This window comes from Pituophis catenifer, unplaced genomic scaffold, assembly GCF_029215685.1.
Source record: "Pituophis catenifer annectens isolate HBS135680 unplaced genomic scaffold, rPitCat1.0.hap2 SCAF_7, whole genome shotgun sequence".
Classification (NCBI taxonomy): domain Eukaryota; kingdom Metazoa; phylum Chordata; class Lepidosauria; order Squamata; family Colubridae; genus Pituophis; species Pituophis catenifer.
This window is the reverse complement of record NW_027256887.1, coordinates 89,876,544-89,897,726: the sequence shown is the minus strand read 5'-3', so window position 1 is coordinate 89,897,726 and position 21,183 is coordinate 89,876,544. Positions and strand designations below refer to the sequence as shown.

At 48.6% G+C, this 21,183-nt stretch overlaps 1 protein-coding gene across 1 annotated transcript in view; it reads right to left on the bottom strand.

Annotated features, from left to right (window-relative positions):
• Positions 1 to 21,183, bottom strand: part of SHANK3 (SH3 and multiple ankyrin repeat domains 3) — a 197,595-nt gene that overhangs the window by 29,863 nt on the left and 146,549 nt on the right. Inside the window, exons 15-16 of the mRNA XM_070947935.1 lie at positions 10,988 to 11,112; positions 2,027 to 2,162 (exon numbers count right to left, since the gene is read on the bottom strand). Of these exons, the coding sequence (XP_070804036.1) occupies positions 2,027 to 2,162; positions 10,988 to 11,112 (261 nt within the window). The remainder of the gene's footprint in view (positions 1 to 2,026; positions 2,163 to 10,987; positions 11,113 to 21,183) is intronic.

Genomic DNA, 21,183 nt, shown 5'->3' with positions numbered 1-21,183 from the left:
AAAGAGGCATGAGACCTTCCCCCCCTCCCCCCTCCGGGAGCCCCTTTCTGCCAGCTTGTTGGGAGTGGGGCTGAAGAAAGAGCCCAGGATGCCTTCTGCAGCTTCCTGGCACCTGTGGGGCCCCTCCTTCTGCGCCCCCTCCCCCAATAATTCCTTCCGGTGGAAGAGACACTGACTGGTCCATCGGGATGGTGCAGAGCCAAACTCCTGGTGTGGGAGGCATCCTGGCCCTCCAAGTGCCTGCTTGGCACAGTGACTTCATGGCCAATGCCTCTGGTCTCCTGGTACACTCCCCTTCTCGGCCTCAAGCCCACCTTACGGGGTTGCATGGAGGCTACCGACCAAATATGCCCGCCTGGCATCAGCACGGAAATAGACCATAGTAGGCGTCCTTTGCTGGGCTTTTGAAGCCCATGCCGGCATTGGGTAAGAACAACTATCCACTTCGCTCTTGTATGTAATGCAAGCCCCAAAGTTGTTCGTGACTTCCTCCTTTTGTTTAACGTTGAATAAGGGCTATTTTTGAGCTCTTCTCCACTCTCTATTTCGCAGCTTCTGTTTTGCCTTCTGAAGAGACCAAGGAAGGGGATTCTGCCTGCGCCTTTCTCTGCTTCGATTCTGCCTCTTTGACTTTCTGGCAATTGGGGAGGGGGGAGCTGGGTTAAAATGCTATCCCTCCCTTGGAGTTCATCACTTTCCTTCCCTTTCGGCCATTTACAGCAATCCAGGGAATTTCAGCCCCCCCCCCCCCCCCCGCCGCCCCAGTGAAAGGATTCAAGGGCCATTCAAGAGCAGAAATCACCTTTCGGGATGGACAGAAGGAGCCTTCCTGATGAGGCTCAGCCCCAGAGTGGCCTCATCCTGCACGCTGCAATGTTCCTTAGGACGACAACAAGGGACGGCAGAGAAGGTGGACGAAGCCCCAGAATGACACCACCAAGAAGGTGGCATCTGATAAGTGGAAGGAGAGGACTTCTACTCTTCATCAGGGGGCAAAGGAACAACTGGGGGTACCCTTCCTTCTCTTTTGGGGTCCTTCACTTCCCACTCGGCAAAGAGTGACTTCCCCGCTCCCTTTGTGCCACAGAGGCTCCGGTCTCTCCCATGCAGCCAATTTTCCTCTTCAGATGTTGCCCTCTCATGGACCCATGGTCTCTCGGGCTGCCAATCAGAGAGGTATGAGGGGCACCGTTTAGTTCCTGGTGGGCTCCAGAAAGCATCTTCTCCATAAGGAAAAAGGCCAAAGGACACAAGTTGCTCACTTAGATGCCTCTGAAGAAACATCTGAGGGCTCCTTGGTGCTCTCTGAGCTTGGTAGTTTCCTTGCAGACGTTTCGTGACCCAACTAGGGAACAGCATCAGGGCCATAAGAGCTTTGCTGTCGCTCTTCTGCCTGAGATAACATGGGCCAAGGGAGCACTTGTCAGCTCTCAGCCAGAGTGGCAAGTTCCCGCTCTCTTGACCAGGTGGCGCAGTGGTTGAAATGCAGAATTGCAGGCAAACTCTGCCCACAGCCTGGACTTCGATCCTGACGGGCTTGAGGTTGACTCAGCCGTCCATCCTTCCAAGGAGGACCCAGATTGTGGGGGACAATGTGCAAATAATGCAGACACTGCAAACTGCCCAGAGTCAGCTATGAAGCACTGTGGGGCAGTATATACGTCTTAGGTCCTGCTGCTATTGCCACAGCTCCTCCCTCCCCCATGGGTGTCCCGTCCCCCCCCCCAACCAACGTGCCCTCCGAGTCTACCTTGGCCTAGGCCATGGGGCTCGGGGCCAGCTGTTGCTGGGCAATATTTCACCAGGTTTCTGCTTCCTGCATGGAGGCCTGGACAACTGACCACCAGGCTGGAGAAGACAAGAGAACGGATGCTTGGGGACGGGGAGGGCAAACCGCAGGCAGGGGCAACGGTGCCTGGCCCAGAGAGGCAGCTGCAGCCGTGGAGAATGGAGCCCCCAAGGGCAGCCGAGAGCCTCGAGGCAGACTCAAACCAAAGAGGGTGGGCGGGGTCTGCTCTGCACTCACCTTTCTTCCGAATGAGGTCTTCTGACTCTGGCTTGCGACTGACCGAGACCACTTTCATCACCAGGTGGTTTCCCCCCTGGCGGATGAGCGAGACCACCTGCTTGTGCCCGACCTTCACCACGTTCACACCGTTCACCTGTGTGGCAAGGAGAGAAGGGATAAGAGGAGGAGGAGGAGGAGGAGCTGGCCCCACCTCCTGGGACTCCCCCCAACTTTGCAGGCAACATCTGGCCACAGGTGTCCCTAAAGATCGGCAGAAGAACTGCAAGGCCTCTGATCCCCACGGCTGCACCCGGGAGGGGCTGCTGAGGGTGCCCAGCCCCAGAGCACCCCAGGACCTGCCCCCTCCTTGGCTCTGCCTTGCCAGGGGAGGAGCCAACCCAATGCGGCTGGGCTTACAGCTAGGAACCGGCTCAGACTGTTCTGGTTTTGTCTCCAGCCGTTGAAACCATCAAGATCCACTTCAGCAAAGAATATTTAATACCAAAATGGCCCAAATAACCTTCAAACAAGCATTCCAAGAAATCGCAGGAAGCGATTCAATATTGCACTGTAATAAAGAATTCTATTTATCCATTCAAGCAACGGATAACAATGGATGTTTTCTCTGAGCTGAAATAATGACATATTTTATATTCAGTTCGTTAAGTTTTTCTGGTGGGCAAAAAAGAGGAAAAAAAGACAAAAGGGAAAGAAAAAGAAGAAAGAGACGACATCAATTCACTCTCCAGGTTTCCTTTTAGTGACACAGTGGACGGATTTCTTGGTTGGGACGGGAAGAGTTTCCAGCTTTTTGGAATGGCCCCACATGCCCCCTGTACCCCAGGGGGCAAGACGTCCCCACCAGCCCTCCTGGCTGCTGCCAGCACCTTTTTCTACTCCCGAGAGGACCAAAACCCACAGAAACAATAGGGCAGGCTCCAAGACCAGACTATACAGTTATAAAACCAAACTCTTGGTTATAATTGGGTATTTCCTGGAGAAAACCTGAGACGTTCCACAACCCAACTAGGTAACATCATCAGTGCTAGAAGGGAGAGGTTTTATTCTCCGTTTATATATGAGTGTTTTGCCCTGTCAGTGTTGGTGGGAGGGTTCTTGGTGGTTCCCTGATTACGCTGTTGTTTACTGTTGTGGCAGTTCCTTGACGGGGGTATAAACAGAGAGCAAAGCTCGCTCCATTCTGGCACTGATGATGTTACATACTTGGGTCATAAAATGTCTGCAAGAAAACCACCAAGATCAGAGACTACCAAGAACCCCACAATTCTCCTCCCCCCCCACAGCACTGATGATGTTGCCTAGTTAGGTCACGAAAGGTCTACCAGAAAACAACCAAGCTCAGAGAGTACCAAGACCTCACAGTCCCCCCCTCTCTTCTAGCATTGATGACGTTGCCTAGTTGGGTTATGAAATGCCTGCAAGAAAACTACCAAGCTCAGAGCACACCAAGGACCCCACGGTTGAACCCTGAGCTGCAAACATTCTCCTTTATCGGTCCTCCGAGTCTTCCTACCAGCTTCTAGTCCCGTGCACAGCCCTACGTTTCTCTCGGCTCTCCTCCGTGGGCCTCAGGAAGCCTCAAGCCAGAGCAAACGTGATGCTTCCCGGTGGAAAGGGGCCCTTCCAGGCAGCGTGTCCTTCGTGGGGCTCCTTTTGAAAGCCGCCTCTGCATTTGTCACTCTCGTGGGAGAAAGGGCTTCGGAGCAGGGACTTCAGTGCCAGGTGGGCAAAGAGGTGGCTGATCAGGCTCTGACTCACAGGCTCCTCCTTCACAAAGGACACGGTGTTTGCAAAGAATATTAGTCAATCACTTGATGCAGAAGGGAAATGAGGGGGAGGAGGAGGAGGAGGAAGTTATCCATGATTTATTGAACAAACAACATGCATGCAAAGGAGGACTAGGATCAGCCTGGCAACCTGACCCAAGATGCCATTTCAGAACCGGATCCAGTCCTAGAATCAAGGTTTGTCTCAGGTGGAGGAGGAAAGCCCACCTCTGCTCATCCAAAGTCGGCTGGTGGCCACAAACAGAAGCTAAAGCCAATTAGTGGCTCCTGAAGGGTGATGCCTCAAGGAAGTGAGCCAAGGCGCCTGAGGACCAAGTCTCCTTCCCTTTCTGGCCAGTCCCTGGGAAAGTGGGGAGAGAGAGCCCGGGCAACCGCTCAGAAGCGACTGGAACAGAACAGAACAGAAGTTGGAAGGGACCTCGGAGATCTTCTATTCCAGCCCCCGGCTTAGGCAGGAAGCCCGATGCCATTTCAGACAAGTGACTGTCCAGTCTCCTCTTGAAAGCTTCCACTGATGGAGCCCCCACAACTTCTGGTGGCAGGCCCTTCCACTGGTTAATTGTCCTCACCGTTAGGAGGTTTCTCCTTAAGTCCAGGTTGTTTTTGCCAGGCGAATCTCCTCTGGGCCTTCTACAGTCCTCCTCCCCTCCTCCTTAGCCTGGACCTGTGGGCTGTTGGGCTCTTTCGAAGGGGCAAGAAGGGGCGAGTGGAAGCACCCTGCGGGAGGTGGGAGGGCAGGCAGCGGGCAAAGGAGAGTCCTGGTTCCATCTCGGCCAAGAGACAATGCCAGGCATTTTTGCCCTTCAGTTGAGCCAGGGAATGCCAAAGGAAAGGGACACCGGACTCCAGTTTGAGATACGCTAGGAAGAGGCTAAGCTGAAGAAGGCTGGCATCCCTTCAACTGAAGATGAGGAGGAGAATTTATGAAATGTATTTGCTGCACTTTGGCATCTGACCAAGGAGAGCATTTGTAGCTCAGGGTTCACATGGGGATCCCTGGTGCTCTGTGAGCTTGGCGGTTTTCCTGCAGATGTTTCATGAACCAACTTGGAAACATCATCAGTGCTGAGCAAGAAACATCTGCTAGAAAACCGCCAAGCTGAGAGGGCACCAAAGACCCTTTTTTTCTTCCTTCTCCTTTCTAGCACTGATGATATTCCCTAGGGGGGTCATGAAACGTCTGCGAGAAAACCACCCAGCTCAGAGAGCGCTAAGGACCCCTCCCTAGAGCATCTTGGTGCTTATCTCCACGCCGTGAGACTTCTGGGCACCATTTGGCACGTAAAACTCAGCTCTGGGTGCCACTTTTCTAGAAGCCCTTGGCAGCCTTTCCAATGGGGGCAGGTTGACCCCTTCCCCCTGGGGTCCCCAATCCCAATCCAGCTGGTGGGGCGGGGGGCCTTCTCCAAAGCCGGGGCCTGGCAACGGCTGCCTCCCTCGGCAGCAGCTTCTCCTAATGGCATGCCTCGCTTTAATTTTTCTCAAGGAAATGAAGCATTGGTTCAAAATAGAAATGGTTAGTTCAATGCGTTGAATGTCATTTCTCCTCGGCACTGTGGCAAAAATAACTGGTTTTGCGCATTGGAAAGAAAAAAAAATATTTCCAGCAACAGCTTCCAAAAAACAAAAAAAAAAAAAAAAAAAAACCAACACCACATTTTTTATCCAAAGGTCTGATCTGAAAGAGGTTTAATCCAGCTAACCTAGGACAATCCAATATCTGCTGGGGATGATGGGAACTGGACTCTCCTCACTGGCTCTCCACCCTTCAAGCACTAGGGGGCTGCCTTGCAAAAGGCTGTCGGTGGGAGGCATCCCTCTAGGACGGGGACTCCAACCTTTCGGACCTCAGGGACCACTAAATTCATAATTTTAAATCCCGTGGACCACTAATAGGATTGGCCTAATGACCGGCTGGGTGGGCGTGGCACGGTGGACATGGGACTGGGTGGGCGTGGTTAAACTCAATGTCACTCACATCAAGGGCCCCCTTGCCAGCCTCTACTCACTACTCCTCGCCTGCCTGCCCAGGCTCCTTAGGGCCCCAACAGGAAGCAGTTCCTGGAGCTAAGCAGCCACCACGAGAAAGCGTTGGGAAAACAGCTGGCTCAGTTAAATTGGATCTGGCCGAGAAGGAGGCTCAGCAGAAGCACCTCACTGAGGACTAGGAGCATAGGCTTTCCAAGCAGAGGGCAGACCTGCAGGAGTGCAAGGTCAGGTATCGGCGCCTGGAGGCTCAGCAGGCTGAGATGGTCAGCCAGTTCCAGGCCATGATGCAGTCCCACTGGAACGAGGCCCTCCGGCTCTTCCCTCCAGCCTTTGCCCAAAGCCCCACACCAGGAGGCTGAAGCAGACCCCAAGTCAGAATTTCTCCCTCCCTCTGACCTACACAAAAAGACCCCAAAGGGGGAGACCCTCTGCAGCAACACAAACGTTCATTGCATGTATCCAGCCCAGGGACCGTAGGTTGAGGACCCCTGATTTTGTGCAATATAAAAAATGCAAATAATGCTTCTGTGGACCACCAAAATTTTCTTGTGGATCACCAGTGGTCCATGGACCACCAGTTGGTGACGGCTGCTCTAGGAGGAGCAGGGGCTGTACAGCCTCCCCCACCCAGAATAATAACTTGCCATGTCCGAATGCCAACCTTCTCCAGCCTCTGGCCCCGGCCGAGGATTAACACATCTGGGAAAAGCAGGCTCAGTTCCGTCTTGGTTGTCCCAGCCTTCCACACTTCTTTGATCAGTAAAATGAGGACCCAGATTGTTGGGGGCAAGAGGCTGACTCTGTAAACCGCTTAGAGAGGGCTGTGAAGCACTGTGAAGCGGCATATAAGCCGAAGGGCTATTGCTATTGCCCTGTGTCCAGATCTCACTCTGATCAGGCAGTGAATATACAGCTTAACAGAGTTGGAAGGGACCTTGGAGGTCTTCTAGTCCAACCCCCTACTCAAGCAGGAGTCCCTCATTATCCGGGCAATATCCAAGCAAGTTTGTCCTCCGGCTGTCTGGAATTACCATCAACATGCTTCCAAGCCATCACGTCCTCTCCTGCCGAGAGCTTTGTAGGGTAGGGCAATAGGTTTACACCAGGGGAGCCCAATCTTGGCAACTTGAAGACTTGAGGACTTCAACTCCCAGAATTCCCCAGCCAGTCATGGCTGACCAGGCGGTGAGGACAGATACAGCTTAACAGAGTTGGAAGGGACCTTGGAGGCCTTCTAGTCCAGCCCCCTACTCAAGCAGGAGTCCCTACACTATTCTGGACAAGTGGCTGTCCAGTCCAGTCTCTTAACAAACCTCCAGGGTTGGAGGCCCCACAACTTCTGGAGGGGAGCCATTCCACTGGTTGACTGTTCTCACTGCCAGGAAGTTTCTGCTTAGTTCCAGGTTGCTTCTCCCCTTGGTTAGTTTCCACCCGTTGCTTCTTCTCCTGCCCTTGGGTGCTTTGGAGAATAGGTTGAGCCCCCTTTTCTTTGTGGCAGCCCCTCAAATATTGGAAGACTGCTATCATGTCACCCCTAGTCCTTCTCTTCATTAAACTAGACTCACCCAATCCCTGCAACTGTTCTTCGTTTGTTTTATCCTCCAGTCCCCTAATCACCTTTGTTGCTCTTCTCTGCACTCTTCTCCCCACCTTTTTTAATAGTGCAGTGACCAAAACTGGATGCAGGATACAGTACTCTAGGTGTGGTCTTACTAGGGCTTTAGAGAGGGGTATTAGTACCTCCCTTAATGTTGACTGTATCCCTCTGTTAATGCAGTTCAGGATTGCATTGGCTTTTTTGGCTGCCACCACACATGGCTGGCTCCGGTTTAGCTGGTTGTCCAACCAGCTCTGGATAGGAAGTGGAATCCCTCAGATGGGTCCTGTCTAAAAAGCTTTTGATTAATTGATGACGTGCCATTAATTCTCGACTCTTAGTCACAAGACAGGTTTTCTCTATGATGTTCTGGCCCTAACTTGGTCCTTTGCCTCTTCCAAGGGTGCCCTGATTGCCACCGTCCATCCACCTGTCTTCCGGCCACCCTTTTGCCTTCCAACTTTCCTAGCATAACATCTCAATGTCCTCATGGGAAACGTCTTTGCAGGCCAGGAGCCGCCAGCCTGGTTAGGACACGGTGAAGGAGACGGGCTCCTTTTTCACACCAATTCTAGATGGAATCCCCTTCTAAGAAATTCCAGGGATTTTCTGAAAGACTCCTTGTTTTCCCATGTCGGTTTTTATCCTCCGTGCCTTTACAGACGTCGTCGTAATGCTGCTTCTTGTCTCTTTTAAAAGAGAAACTCTTTCTTCAATTCCCTTCTGAGAATTTTTCTTTCTTGGCTTTGGCTTCTCTTCTCCTCTTCACAATTTCCAGAGTTTGTTCCGATATCCGGTTTGCATTCTCCCCGTTTTCCTTTCTCTCGGTGGTACCTTTTCACATTCATCCTTAGTGACTCCTTAAGGCATTTTCCATGAGTTTCAGGGCTTCAAAGCGATTCCTGATGTTCTCCATGAAAGTGGTGGGTATATGTTCAAGGTCATGTTGTGGAACCCTTTGGTCGTTGGAAAGCCCAGGAGGTTCCGATTTACAGTTCTTGTACTCTGACACTGCACAGAATCTCTCTTCATTTTGATTGGCTAGTTCTTCTCTCAATTTCCACCAGTAATCTGCATCCTTTTGCCCAAGACAGTCCTTAGATGTTTGCAGGCCCCTCCCCTCCCCTCCCCTTTCTCTTGGGCAGGTTCCGCCTCCAGCTGCTTTAAGGCTTCCTCGCAGGGTTGGTGTTCAAGCTCCTGATCCCAGAAGCTCTTGCTACGTCTCTCTTTAAGTCCGGTGCCCAGAAGTGATGAAGAGTGACTGGGCCATCTCAAAATGCCGTGGAACTATTGGCCTCCCGTGGTCTGACTGTGATGCTTCTGCTAATTGCATTGGGTTTCTTAGCTGCCGCATCGCCCTGCCTGCCTGCTCACATTCAGCCGGGGTTCCTTCTCACATGCACTACTGCCAAGGCAGGTCTTCCCAATCCTAGCTTGAGAGAGATGCCCTCCTCACAGAGCACAGATCAATGCTGTGATGCCCTCCAGCCCGAAGAAACGGTAGCCAGTTTCACTGCCTCTCCTCCTCAGACGCCAGCCCTCTCATCCTGCTTTTGGCAGAAGCAGCGTGTGGGATGAATCACAGCCTGCTTTATGGAGAAGGCAACAGCCAGAGGTCCAAGAATTGGTTTGGGACTGTTCCATACTTGGCGTGACTTCCAGCAAAGACACTTCTTTCAAAACATGTTGGGAAACTTCACCAGGCAGGGAGGAGGAGGTCTCAAGCAGGGAATTAGCCTGGGATCCTTGCATAGCTGCAAGTGATCCGGAACACACCCTCTGACACAGACAGAAGCTCCATGGAGCCTTCTCTCTCTGTTCCCAGGGGAAGGCAAGCGGTCTGGGCAGATTCCTTTACAGTAGGCAGAATATAATAAAATAGTTCGTCTGAGCTTTGAACTTGTGGATCTGGCTGCTTGTGCCTGACAACACACCAGCACGACAAAATGCAGCCATTCCAGTGACACACACAGCTCAATCTCCACAGATGTCCAGTTGGCCTTAAGCAGCAGCGACCTTGGCCCGTAGCCCCGAGAGGTCGGGGGAAGGGCACACATATCAGTATAGATGGCTCCAGGTGGCCCCTGGGAACGATCCCAGCTGACTGACGTAGGCCCAGAGAGCTCCAAATATTTGCCATCGGCCTGGATAATCTGCACAGTTCTGAACCAAACTATCCACCAGGGCCGCCACCCTTTTCTCCTCTTTCCATCCAGGTAAAAGGAAAGGAAACCCTGTGGATTTTACTCCGCTAGTCATTGCCGCCTCCAGGGGGCGCTGCTCAGCTCCGTTTCAAGGCCACTGAGCCAGTGCTGTGGAAGAAGTTTCCTTGGTCATGTGGCCAGCGTCATACCACGGAGCGCTGTTACCTCTCTGTTGACACCCAGCAGGACTTTATATAGGGGTATAAAGGTCATTATATACTGACCTCCAGGGCAGAGGAGACCAGACCCTCTCAAGGCCGCCCTTTCCTCCTCCTCCTCCCACTGAGCCCAAATCTGCTTTCCTGCTCATCCTGCTGGTTAGTCTGACTCCCCCGTAGAAAAATAGGGAGACGGCTTTGAAGGAAATGCGTGGCGGCCGTTGGGGACACATAAACTTCGCCCAGGAAAGCAGGAAAGAGTGAGGAAGAAACTCAAGATTTTGTTACAGGTAGTCCTTGACTTACGACCACAACTTTTGAGCCCAAAATTTCTGTTCCTAAGTGAGAAATTGGTTAAGTGGGTTTTGCCCATTTTATGACCTTCCTTGCCCCAATTCTTAAGTGAATCTCTACAACTGTTAAGTTAGTGACATGTTTGTTAAGTGAACCTGGCTTCCCTGTTGACTTTGCTGGTCAGGTGGTCACAAAAGGGGATCACTGGACACTGTAGCCGTCATAAATACGAGCCAGCTGCCATGGAGATGCTGCAACGGTCGTAAGTGTGAAAAACGGTCCCAAGTCCCCTTTTAAAGTGCGGTTGTAACTCTGAATGGTCACTAAATGAACTGTTGTAAGTGGAGGACTGCCTGTATCCACAGTATTCCGTACGGTGTCTCCTGGAAAGAGGCGGGATGCCCCGGCCCTTCACCTGTGGCACTGCTGGGCACGTGGGGAGGGAGGCGGGTCAAGGGAAGGTGGCTGAGCCTGGCAGAAACAAAGGGCGCGTTCTTTCGGCACAAGGCCACCCCAACAATCCCAGGGGAAGCCAAAGGCTTGGATGCCACCAGGGGAAGGACGGAGGAGGGCCGGCGGAGAACTTGCCTGCCCCAATGGGAGCCCCTGTCCTACCTGTACGAGCGGTCAGGCGTGCTGAGAGGCAGGTGAGAAGGTATCAAAGGCTGCCTTTTAAAAGATGCCATAACCGACCATCACAGAAGGAGCCAACCGAGAGCTTGGGGCCCTGAAGAGAGGAGATTCTATTTCCCCCGTTAGACGTTTCTCTCTCTCTCCTCTTTTTCTCCTTCACCTGAGACCCCGAATGCCCCCTGCCCAGCTGCAGGGAAATCGTCTCGGGAGGGTTTCTGCTCCTTGCAAACGGTGACCCTCAACCGCCCCCCCTTCCCAATGCTGCTCAGCCTCCCCCGTCCCCGCCATGGCCTCACCTCGATCAGGAAGTCTCCTGTGCGCAGTCCTGCTCGCCACGCCACACCCTCCACGTCCACCGATTCCAGGTACTGCAGCGCCGGGAAAGCTGGTGTTGGGGTGAACTCTTCAATGGGCGTTTCCGCTGAAGGAAGGAAGGAGGAAGGAAGGAAGGAAGGAAGGAAGGGAGGGAGGGAGGAAGGAAAGAAAGAAAGAAAGAAAGAAAGAAAGAAAGAAAGTCCAGATCAGAAGGAGGGAGAGGCTCTTTGCGTGGCTGATGGGGAGCAGAAGGCTTCTGGCAGCACTGCTGGGCCCCCACGGCCTTTGGCCTGCCACACCCGAGCTGTGGCGGAAGCTAGTGCAGAGTCCTAGGGTGGAGGGGCTCTTTCCCAGGGCTCAGGGAGAAAGCGGAGCTTGGGATGCCTGGTAGGCAGGAAGGGAGCAAGTCGGACCCTCCCTAGCAGTTCACAGAGTAAGTCTATGGTCACTGGAGATACTCGCTTTGCTTCGGCAAGATTCTGTTTTAGAGGTGAACAACAGTAAAGGGGCTGCTCAGAGGTCACTCCTTGTGTCGTTCTTGGTTCTATCAGCTGGATAGGAAGGCTTTGGTATACACCAAGTCCTTGACTTACGACTGCAACGGAGCCCAACGTTGCTGAGCAAGAGTTGTTAAGCGGGTTTTGTCCCATTTTACAACCTTTCTAGCCACAGTTGTAAAGTGAATCACTGCAGTTTCTATCACTCAATCAGAATAGAGTTGGAAGGGACCTTGGAGGTCCTCTAGCCCAACCCCACTAAGTTACTAACACGGTTGTTAAATGAATCCAGCTTCGTTTGCAAGAAGGTCGCCAAAAGGGATCATATGACCCTGGGACACTGCGACCGTCATAAATATGAACCAGTTCTCAAGCATCCAAATTTTGATCAGGTGACTGTGAAGATGCTGCAACGGTTGTAAGGGTGAAAAATGTCAGTTTTTCCAGCATGTTGTAACTTTGAATGGTCACTAAACAAATGGTTTGACGTTGAGGGCTACCGTAGTTCGATTCCCTAGTAGGCAACACCCCTCCCCCTTATTTCTGAGATGGGGAACAACCTCCGCTGGTGTCCCAATGGCCACTCCACGCGCCCAGCCGCCCTTTGTCTCTGCCTGGGACGCACGGAGGCTTAGCCAGAGAACAGAAACTGCAGGTTAAGGAGAGGACTGTGGGGGGACGCAGCTCCCTTCATGGAAGGCTTACGGCAGGCAGGGCCTTGGAGGCAGGGAGCAGCACGGAGCCCATGGTCGAGTCTGCCCATTTCTGCTCCTGCCAACGGGGGAGGGCAGCCAAGCAGGAGGCCCCAATCCGTGACCCTGCCAACGGGATTAGGCACTGCCTGCCCTTCGAGGCAAGGAGACACCTTTGGACAGGGAAGAAGGGGGGGGGGAAATCTACACTGGACTGCCTGTCTCTCCTCTGAAGGCAGCCGCCTCGCCCTGAAGCAGCCTCCATCCATCCAAGGCCTCTTGCACAGAGGCCCTCACGCATCTGTCAGAGCTTCCCATACCACAAATGAAGGAACATCTATGGAGGGTCTCAATCATCCAGGTCATCTTGTCCCCAAGGTGCTTTTGGTGCTTTTGGAGTAAGAAGGTATCTTGGAGGTCATTGCAGGAGAACGTCCTGTACTATTTCTGATAAATGGCTGTCCAGTCTTATAAGCCTCCAGTGTTTTGGGGCACCGAAGGCAATTTGTCCCACCAATTACGGTAATTGTTCTGTTAGGAAGTTTCTCCTTAGTTCCAGGTTGTTTTTCTCCTTTGTTAGTTTCTATCCATCCTTTCTTGTCTTGCCTTCGGGTGCTGTGGTGAATAAGTTGGCCCCCTCTTCTTTGGGGCAGCCCCCTCAAACATTGCAAGGCTGCTCTCTTGTCACCCCAGGTTCTTCTTTTCACTAGACTAGGTTTAAACAACTTTTTTTTTCTTTTCCAAAAGGCAACTGGACTTTCTTGGGGGTTTTTCCTTGAAAATGTTTCACTTCTCATCCAAGAAGCTTCTTCGGTTCTTCAGTCTTCTTCAGAACAGAAGCTTCTTGGATGGGAAGCGAAACATTTTCAAAGAAAAAACCCAAGAGAGTCCGGTTGCCTTTTGAAAAAGCCCCTTTGGGGCATATCACAAATTGTTTGCCTGTTAACGGGGGGGACTTAGAACAGCTCTCTCTCCCCCCAAAAGTTATGCTTTTCCATAGTAAAATTCAGAATAATTTATTTAACCTCCTTGAGGCAACAAATACTAGAACCTGCCACATCAGGGAAGAACTGAGTCAAAATGTCAATTAAAGACGCTCTTGTCAAGTCCAACGAAAAATCTTGACTCCCACAGAGTCTTAGGAGATTTATTGCAAGAAAAAGCAGAATTTTGGCAATTTGGAAGCTCATATGTGCATCCATTCATCAGTAAGTATATGAAGTTGGGGTCTCTAACCCTTCTGATCGATCGCCAGGGGAAAGGATTCCATGGATGGAAACCAGTTCAGGAGAATTACTGGGAAATTTTGGATAATGAGCTAATGAAAGGCCTAAACATGAGTCCTTCGGGAGTAGGGCGGTATACAAATCAACTAAACTAAACTAAACTAAACTAAACTAAACTAAACTAAACTAAACATAAACATAAACATAAACATAAACAAACCAAAAAGGAAGAAAAATAGCTTATGAAACTGGTGGAGCTGCACCAAGAATTCTCCAATAAACTGAGAGAACAAAAGGACAAGTTTAAAAAAAAAAGAGGAAAGAGGAACACATAGTAATAATAATAATAATAATAATAATAATGATGATGATGATGATGATGATGATGATGATGAAAGGAGAATATCGAGGAACGTGCCAAGGCTGTAAGGATGGGGTTAGGAAGACCAAGGCCTGGAAGGAGTGAAGCCTTCCACAAATGCCCAGAAGAGTTTGTTGGGGAAGAAGCAGCCAAGAAAATTTTTCAGCCAAATCACCTGGCTGGAGAAGATGGCAAGATGTTGATGGGCAACAGGAGGAGACCAATGGCTTAATTCCTATTCTGCACCTGCCGTTTTGCAAAAAACGGTCCAACCTGTCAGGAGGTGCTCTCTATGGGGCAGGCAGGAGAGTCAGGAGAGGCAAGGAAATGGTCAGGAAATGCCTAGCAGCTTGGAATGGGTTCAACCTACCAGGGCCAGATGGATCACATCCCAGGATGCTAAAGGAACTGGCAGATACAATCCTCACCACCACCAACAGGAATTTTGGGGAATACGAGGCGACCGGAGAAGAATTCAGATGGACCCAATCTTTAAAAGAGGGGGAAAAGTGAACTCTGGAAAGCTGCAGCTTGATGTGAAGACTTGAAAGAGCTTTAAAATGATCCTCAAGTGAGCGTGGAGGTCCTTAGAAAGATCCCAGGCCGTTAAGTCAACCTGGGTTTGTTTAGAAACAGGTCATGCTAGAGAAATCTAGCTTCATTCTTGATAAGCTGGAAGGTGGATGGGGTGGCTGGTCCTGCTACAAGGTGGCTGGGCAGGTGATTGGACAATGGTGCTCAACGCGAGGTCCTTCATGGAGCTACATGGACAGAGAGGTTCCCTCAGAGCTCTGCCCTGGTCCTGGAGCTCTTCAACATAGTAGAGCATAGAAGGAGTGTCCAACCTTGGCAACTTTAAGACTTGTGGACTTCAACTCAACCCAGCATGCTGCCTGGGGAATTCTGGGAGTTGAAGTCCACAAGTCTTTAAGTTGCCAAGGTTGGATACTCCTGGTTTACAGTATTCAGTCCTTTGCAGTGGTGGGTTTCAAAAATTTTTTACTACCGGTTCTGTGGGTGTGGCTTTGTGGGCGTGGCATGGCTTTGTGGGCGTGGCAGGGAAAGGTTACTGCAAAATTCCCATTTCCTCCCGATCATCTGGGACTCAGGAGGCAGAGAATAGATGGGGGCGGGGCCAGACAGAGGTGGTATTTACCGGTTCTCCAAACTACTCAAAATTTCCACTACTGGTTCTCCAGAACTGGTCAGAACCTGCTGAAGCCCACCTCTGGTCCTTTGCCAACCTGGAGCCCACCTGTTTCACCTGTTCTAACCAGATTGTGTTTTCCTGACTTGGATAGAAGTTTTTCATGAGGACATTGAGATGTTCTGGGATTCCCGTTTTTTAAGCACTTTCCACAGCTTGACATAATTGACACAATCAAAGGCTTTTCTGTCATCGTTGAAGCACATCCTGATTTCTTTTTAAATATTCTTTGGCTTTCTCAATTATCCAGCATGCCTCAGCAATAAAGTCTTCAGTTCTTTGGTCTTTTCTAAAGCCAGCCTGAACATCTGGTTATGTCCCTTTTCATGGAGGGCTCTAATCTCTTTGGTTGAGCCTGCACATTATTTTGCAAGCATTTGAAATTAAGGATGGTGTACCAGAGTTTGAAGGGTCTGTAAAGTCTCCTTTTTCTTGGTGCTCAAACGTAGGCTGGCCTCTTCCAATGGGCCAATGAACCCCTGGGCTGTTCTCCAGATTTCCTGGCATGGTTTGGCTAGAACCGTGACTGATTTTTATTTCTATCACTTGCCATATTTCATCATCAGTCCCTTTGGATTTCTGCCTTAGACTGTGGGTTCCTTGAGGCTCTCTTGGTTGTTTCCTTGCAGGCAGTTCATGGGCCAAGCTAGCACTGATGACGTTTCTTAGTAGGGTAACGGGTTGATCTAATTTAATTCCCTATTTTTGGGGTGTTGATTTAATGTCACCTTCTAGAACTAGAGGTTCTTACAAAGAAGGAATGTCTTTTAAGATAGCTTGGATGTTGACATCTCTAGAGTGTTTCAGTATACTCCCATCTTCCTTTGAACTTGATTAATTTGGTTATTTTGTTTTATTTATTTTATTTATTAAACAAATTTATGTATCCGCCCAACTCACATATAGGTGACTTCAAACGGCAGATGACGTTTAATACTTAACATACCAATTCGAGGTTGGAATCTCCTTCTGAGATCTTTCGAAAGACTTTCCTTGTTTTTGGGAGTCTTTGGTGCTCTCTGAGCTTGGTGGTTTTCTTGCAGACGCTTCGTGACCCAACTAGGTAATGCCATCAGTGTTTAGAGGCCCTTTAGCACAAACTTTCTAGTGCTGCTGATGTTCCGTAGTTGGGTCATGAAATGTCTGCAAGAAAACCTCCAGGCTCAGGGAGCACCAAGGTCCCCCCCCAGTTCAATCCTGAACTACAAATGTTATCTTCTACAATTCGTTTTTTCCCCATGCCTCTTTCTTTCTTTCCATTCCTTTACAGGGGTTGTAATATTGCTTTTTGTCTGAAACTCTTTGTTCCTTTCTGAGATTTTAGTCTTTCTTTGGCTTCTCTTCTTGGCAATTTCCACGGATTGTTTTGACAGCCGGATTGCTTTCTTCTGTCCCTTCGTTTTTGGAGTCTCTTTTCACCTTCATCCTTGAGGACTTAAGTTCATTACCTAATTCCTCTGGTTCTCTATTGATTCAAAGGTTTGGACTTTTCCTAATATTTGGGCTAAAAACAATGAGACTGTTAATATAGTATGAATTGACCAATGTATGTTAAAGATACTCTGGCTCTTTCTGGAGATCTCCCTGATATTTGGGCACTATGAAGACACCTGAGCTTTTTGCAGCGCCAATGAATGTGGCCAAATCAGGAGTCAGCGATGTCTCCTTGGAACGCCTCTCTGGATTAAGGAGAAGACAAGGATCGGCCACAGGTTCTCCCTGTGGAGAGATTGCAAGAGAGCGTTCTCCAGCACTCCAGTTTGAGAGAATTGGGGAAATAAGCCACGATCGGCACCTTTCAAAGAGACACCGAAGTCGCCTACTTCTCTTTCGTAATGACTTTAAGAAACGGCTTCTTATTGATTTCTTTGGCGTTAAGAACCTTCTGAAACAGAAGCTGTACTACACCAGATTTTCCTTCCTTCCACCCTGGACAAAAGATGTTTAAGGATTAGCAAGACAACCTTTACTTTTTGGAAAATGGCAAAAAGGGGACTAGAACCTTGATTTTGGAAAGTTAAAGGGCAATATGGACTTGAAAGAATAGTTCCTGCAGGGTGTTTAAAAATCTATAAAACACAATTTGAAGTCTTTGGCATTAATCCTCCCCTGGGAAAGTTCTGCTGATTGAAAACTAAACGGGTGATAAAAGGACTACAGGGAAGTAGAGAGAACAAAGAGTTAATGAAAGGAGAACAATCCATGAATACAAGGGAGAAGCAATATTTGACCATGGAAGAAATTAAGGCCTTTTAGGAAGAACTGACTCAGAAATTGCTTGACAAGATTGTGTAATACTATAGCAGAGGATACAGAAGAAAAACACATTGATTGGATCAAATAGACAGATTTGAATGCAGGTTCGGAGTCTGAAAAATGCTGGATTATAATAATGGAAAAAATTGTTTTGTGGATTTGAAAATGGATTTTAAACAGGCCAGAATATAAGAGTGATATGGGGGGGGGGAATGCCCAAATGGATTTACAAATTAAACTAGCGGATGTCTTAATAATTAAAGGGGACAGAGACAGTAAATAATAAAGCAGAATAAAGAGTGACTCAGAAACCCTTTTTGACTTTGGATTTACACAAGGAAAGTCTCTTTGAGAAAAGACGAAGGGAAATTTCAAGCTCTTCCCTGAGATTGAGAGGAAGATAAAGAGAAAATGATACAAAATCAACTTGTAGGACCCTCCTTGATAGGACAAAAGATCCAAGATTTTTAACAATGAAAAGAGGATTTATAAAGTGACTTTATTTGATAAGGGTTAAAATATATATGCTCTGGATTCTGATATGTGTTAATGGGACTTCTTTTTGACCAGGGTTACATGACAAGGCTTTAAAGATTGGTTAATAAGCAGGAAGAGATTCTTTCTGCTTTATTTATTGTAGAAAGTGATAAGTTTGGATTGTAAAATTAAATTATATATATAATATACAGCTGATAGCTCTTCAGACTACAGAGTCACCTTAATGGGGCTGATAGGCGACATAAAAAAAATCAGTGAATAATTGAACTATTGCTGATTAAGGTGGAAGGATATGGTTTTTTGTCATTTGACTATCAGGGGATGAGATGGGAAGCAGCTTTTTTTGAAAAATTAAAAGTACTAGTGGAAGTGTTAAGTTAGCCAAATTGTCTATACAGGAAGTCCTCAGCTTACAACGGTTTGCTTAGTGACTGTTCAAAGTTACAAGGGCACTGAAAAAAGTGACTTAGGGCCATTTTTCGTCCTTATGACTGTTGCAGCCTCCCCCTGGGTCACAGGGTCAGAATTACCTTGGCAGCAGGTTCATATTTATGACGGTCACAGTCTCCATGCGTCACGTCATCCCCTTTTGCGACCTTCTGCCGGATTCACTTAAGAACCACGTTACTAATTCAACACTTGAAGTAATTCACTTAACTAATGTGGCAAGAAAGGGTGTAAAATGCAGCAAAACTCACTTAACAAATGCCTCACTTAGCAACACAAATTTTGGGGCTCAATTGTGGTCGTAAGTCGAGGCCTACCTGCATTTGCCTGGAGGGAGTCATCTTTTAATTCAATCTTCTTTTAATTCTTATATATATATTCAGTATATATATATACACACACACACACACACACATGCATTCCTTTTGTAAATTAAAAGGAAAAGAGTCAGAATATCAGCCAATGCGGAAATCTAACATGTGATAAAGGAACCACAACTTTACCGAATTCCTATTTTGGTTTAGTTTTCTCCAACAGAAAACTTTGTGTTCTACTAACCAACAGTGAAGAGAAGGATGAAGGGGAGGGCAGAAGAGTCATAAAAACATGGCCAGTTAATGCCTTTTGAGGGTCCTTGGTGCTCTCCGAGCTTGGCTGTTTTGTTTTGTTTTTTGCAGATGTTTCATTACCCAACTAGGTAACACCTTCAGTGCTAGTAGGGTGTAGGGTTTGCAAAATGCAGGAGGAGGAAGAGAAAGAGAAGAACTATTGGGGTCCTTGATGCTCTCTGAGCTTGGTGGTTTTCTTGCAGATGTTTCATGGCCAACCACCTAACTTCATGATTGCAATCGCAAACTCTACACTCCTTTGCACTGATGCTGTTCCCTAGTTGGGTCATGAAACGTCTACAAGAAAACCACCAAGCTCAGAGAGCACCAAGGACCCCACAGTTCAACCCTGAACTACACATATTCTCTTCTATAAATACCTTTTTTGCTCTGAAAGGCTTTTAAATCTCCGGGACAAAATGAGCTGCATCTAAGGGTACTGATGGAAGTAGCCGATGGTCTGGCCAAACCCTTTCCCGTTATTTTGGAGAGTGAAATGCCAGGTGACTGGAGGAGAACAAATGTGGCTCGTATCTTCAAGATGGAGAAAAGCCGTGAAGAAGATTCACTGAACTGCACTCCCGTCACGCTGACGTTGACCCTGGGAGGATCCTAATCCTGAAGAGAGTGAACGATAAACACCTCGACAAACAAATGATCTGACTACAGAAGTCAGCGTAGATTTGTTCAAAGTTTTTAACAAAATCTTATTATTAGATGTCATAGTCTTAGATGAGTAAAAGCAGTTCAACAGGGCAGGTAATGGTCTGTAGAGACGAGGGGTGGACAGCCACCTCTCCAGCAGGCCTTGAACAGCCCTGAGGTTACAGTAACTAAAAGGATGAAAATGTAGATTTGGGATCTCCAACCATGGCAACTTTAAGACCGGTGGACTTCAACTCCCAGAATTGGTGGGCTGGGGAATTCTGGGAGTTGAAGTCCATCGGTCTTAATAGTTGTCAAAGTTGTATAGTCCAGTTGTAGATGGAGAAGATAGCCAAAATCTGACCCTATAGAAGAATAGTCGTGATGTGTTCAGGAACAACCAAGCTAAAGAGATGAAGACCTCCACTCTGGAACAGCAATCAGAGAGAAGAAAATTATCAAATTATCGTATTTGACCCAGCAACCTATCAGGTCAGTGAAAGGACAGCTGGGGTGACGGAGGATGGAAGGTCTGATGGAACATGGCTGGCCAAAGAGAAGAAAGGTGACCAGGGGCCTGGTTTGGAGATGTGCTATTCTTGAGCAGGCAATTATTACCCACTGAGAAGCCCTGACATCCCCAATCCTGCCCCCCCCCCCCGAGCAAGGGTGCGTGCACCTATGCAGGCACCCACATTCAATGCTTAAGCAATCGTAATTCATAAAACTTTTGTCATTGAGATTTCTAGGTGTTGTGTGTTCCCTTGAGTCTTTCATAATAAATCGAGAGCCAGCCCAGAGTTAGTTATAAGATGAGCAGCCACATATATAATTTTTAATAAATAAAATCAGATCCTAAAGTTCAGGTCTGTAACTCTGGATTGAGTGGGGTGAAGGGGTTTTTTTTTTTTTGCATTTCTGGAACTCGATCATTCTGCACGGTCCAGGCAGAACTCAAAGCAGCCATTGGAAGAGTTTGCAATGGCTTAATTTACTTTCCACTTCAAGGACGGATGTTCCCCAAGACACAGGTAGGATTCTTTCCACCTCAACAAGGAGGTCAAAAAAGGATGAAAACAAAAAATAGAAAGAATGCAGAGAAGAAGAACGAAGACGGGGAGGGTAAACCGTTGGATGAGCCGGTAAGTCTAGCCTAACCAAGAGAAGGCCTTGGGGGTGACCTGATAGCAGCCCTCGGTTATCCCTTCCAGTGCCAGTACTCGAGGGCGGTCAACTGATTCTCCAGAGGCCAAGACAAGCTCGTTAGAGGGAGATCCAACCTAGAACCAAGGAGGAATTTCTTGATGGTGAGTAAATTTAGTCAGTGGAACAGCCTGCCTCCTGGAGTTGTGGGTGCTCCATCGCCAGAGGTTTTCAAGAAAAGATTGGACAACACTTTCTCCAGGATGGTGTAAGGTCTGCTGCCTTGGGCAAGGGGCTGTGCTAGAAGACCTCCAAGGTCCCTTCCAGCCCTGGGATTCCATGAAACTTCCTGGGTGACCAAGAGGACTGTAAGGTAAAGGTTCCCCTGTCCAGTTGTGTCCGACTCAAGGGTGTGGGTGCACATCTGTTTCTTGGTCGAGGGAGCCAGCATTGTCCAAAGACATTTTCCGTAGTCGTGTGGCCAACGTGGCTATATGCCAATGGCACACGAAACACTGTTACTTTCTCACTGAAGTGGTACCTATTAATCTACTCACATTTGCATTCTTTCGAACTACTAGGTGGGCAAAACTGAGG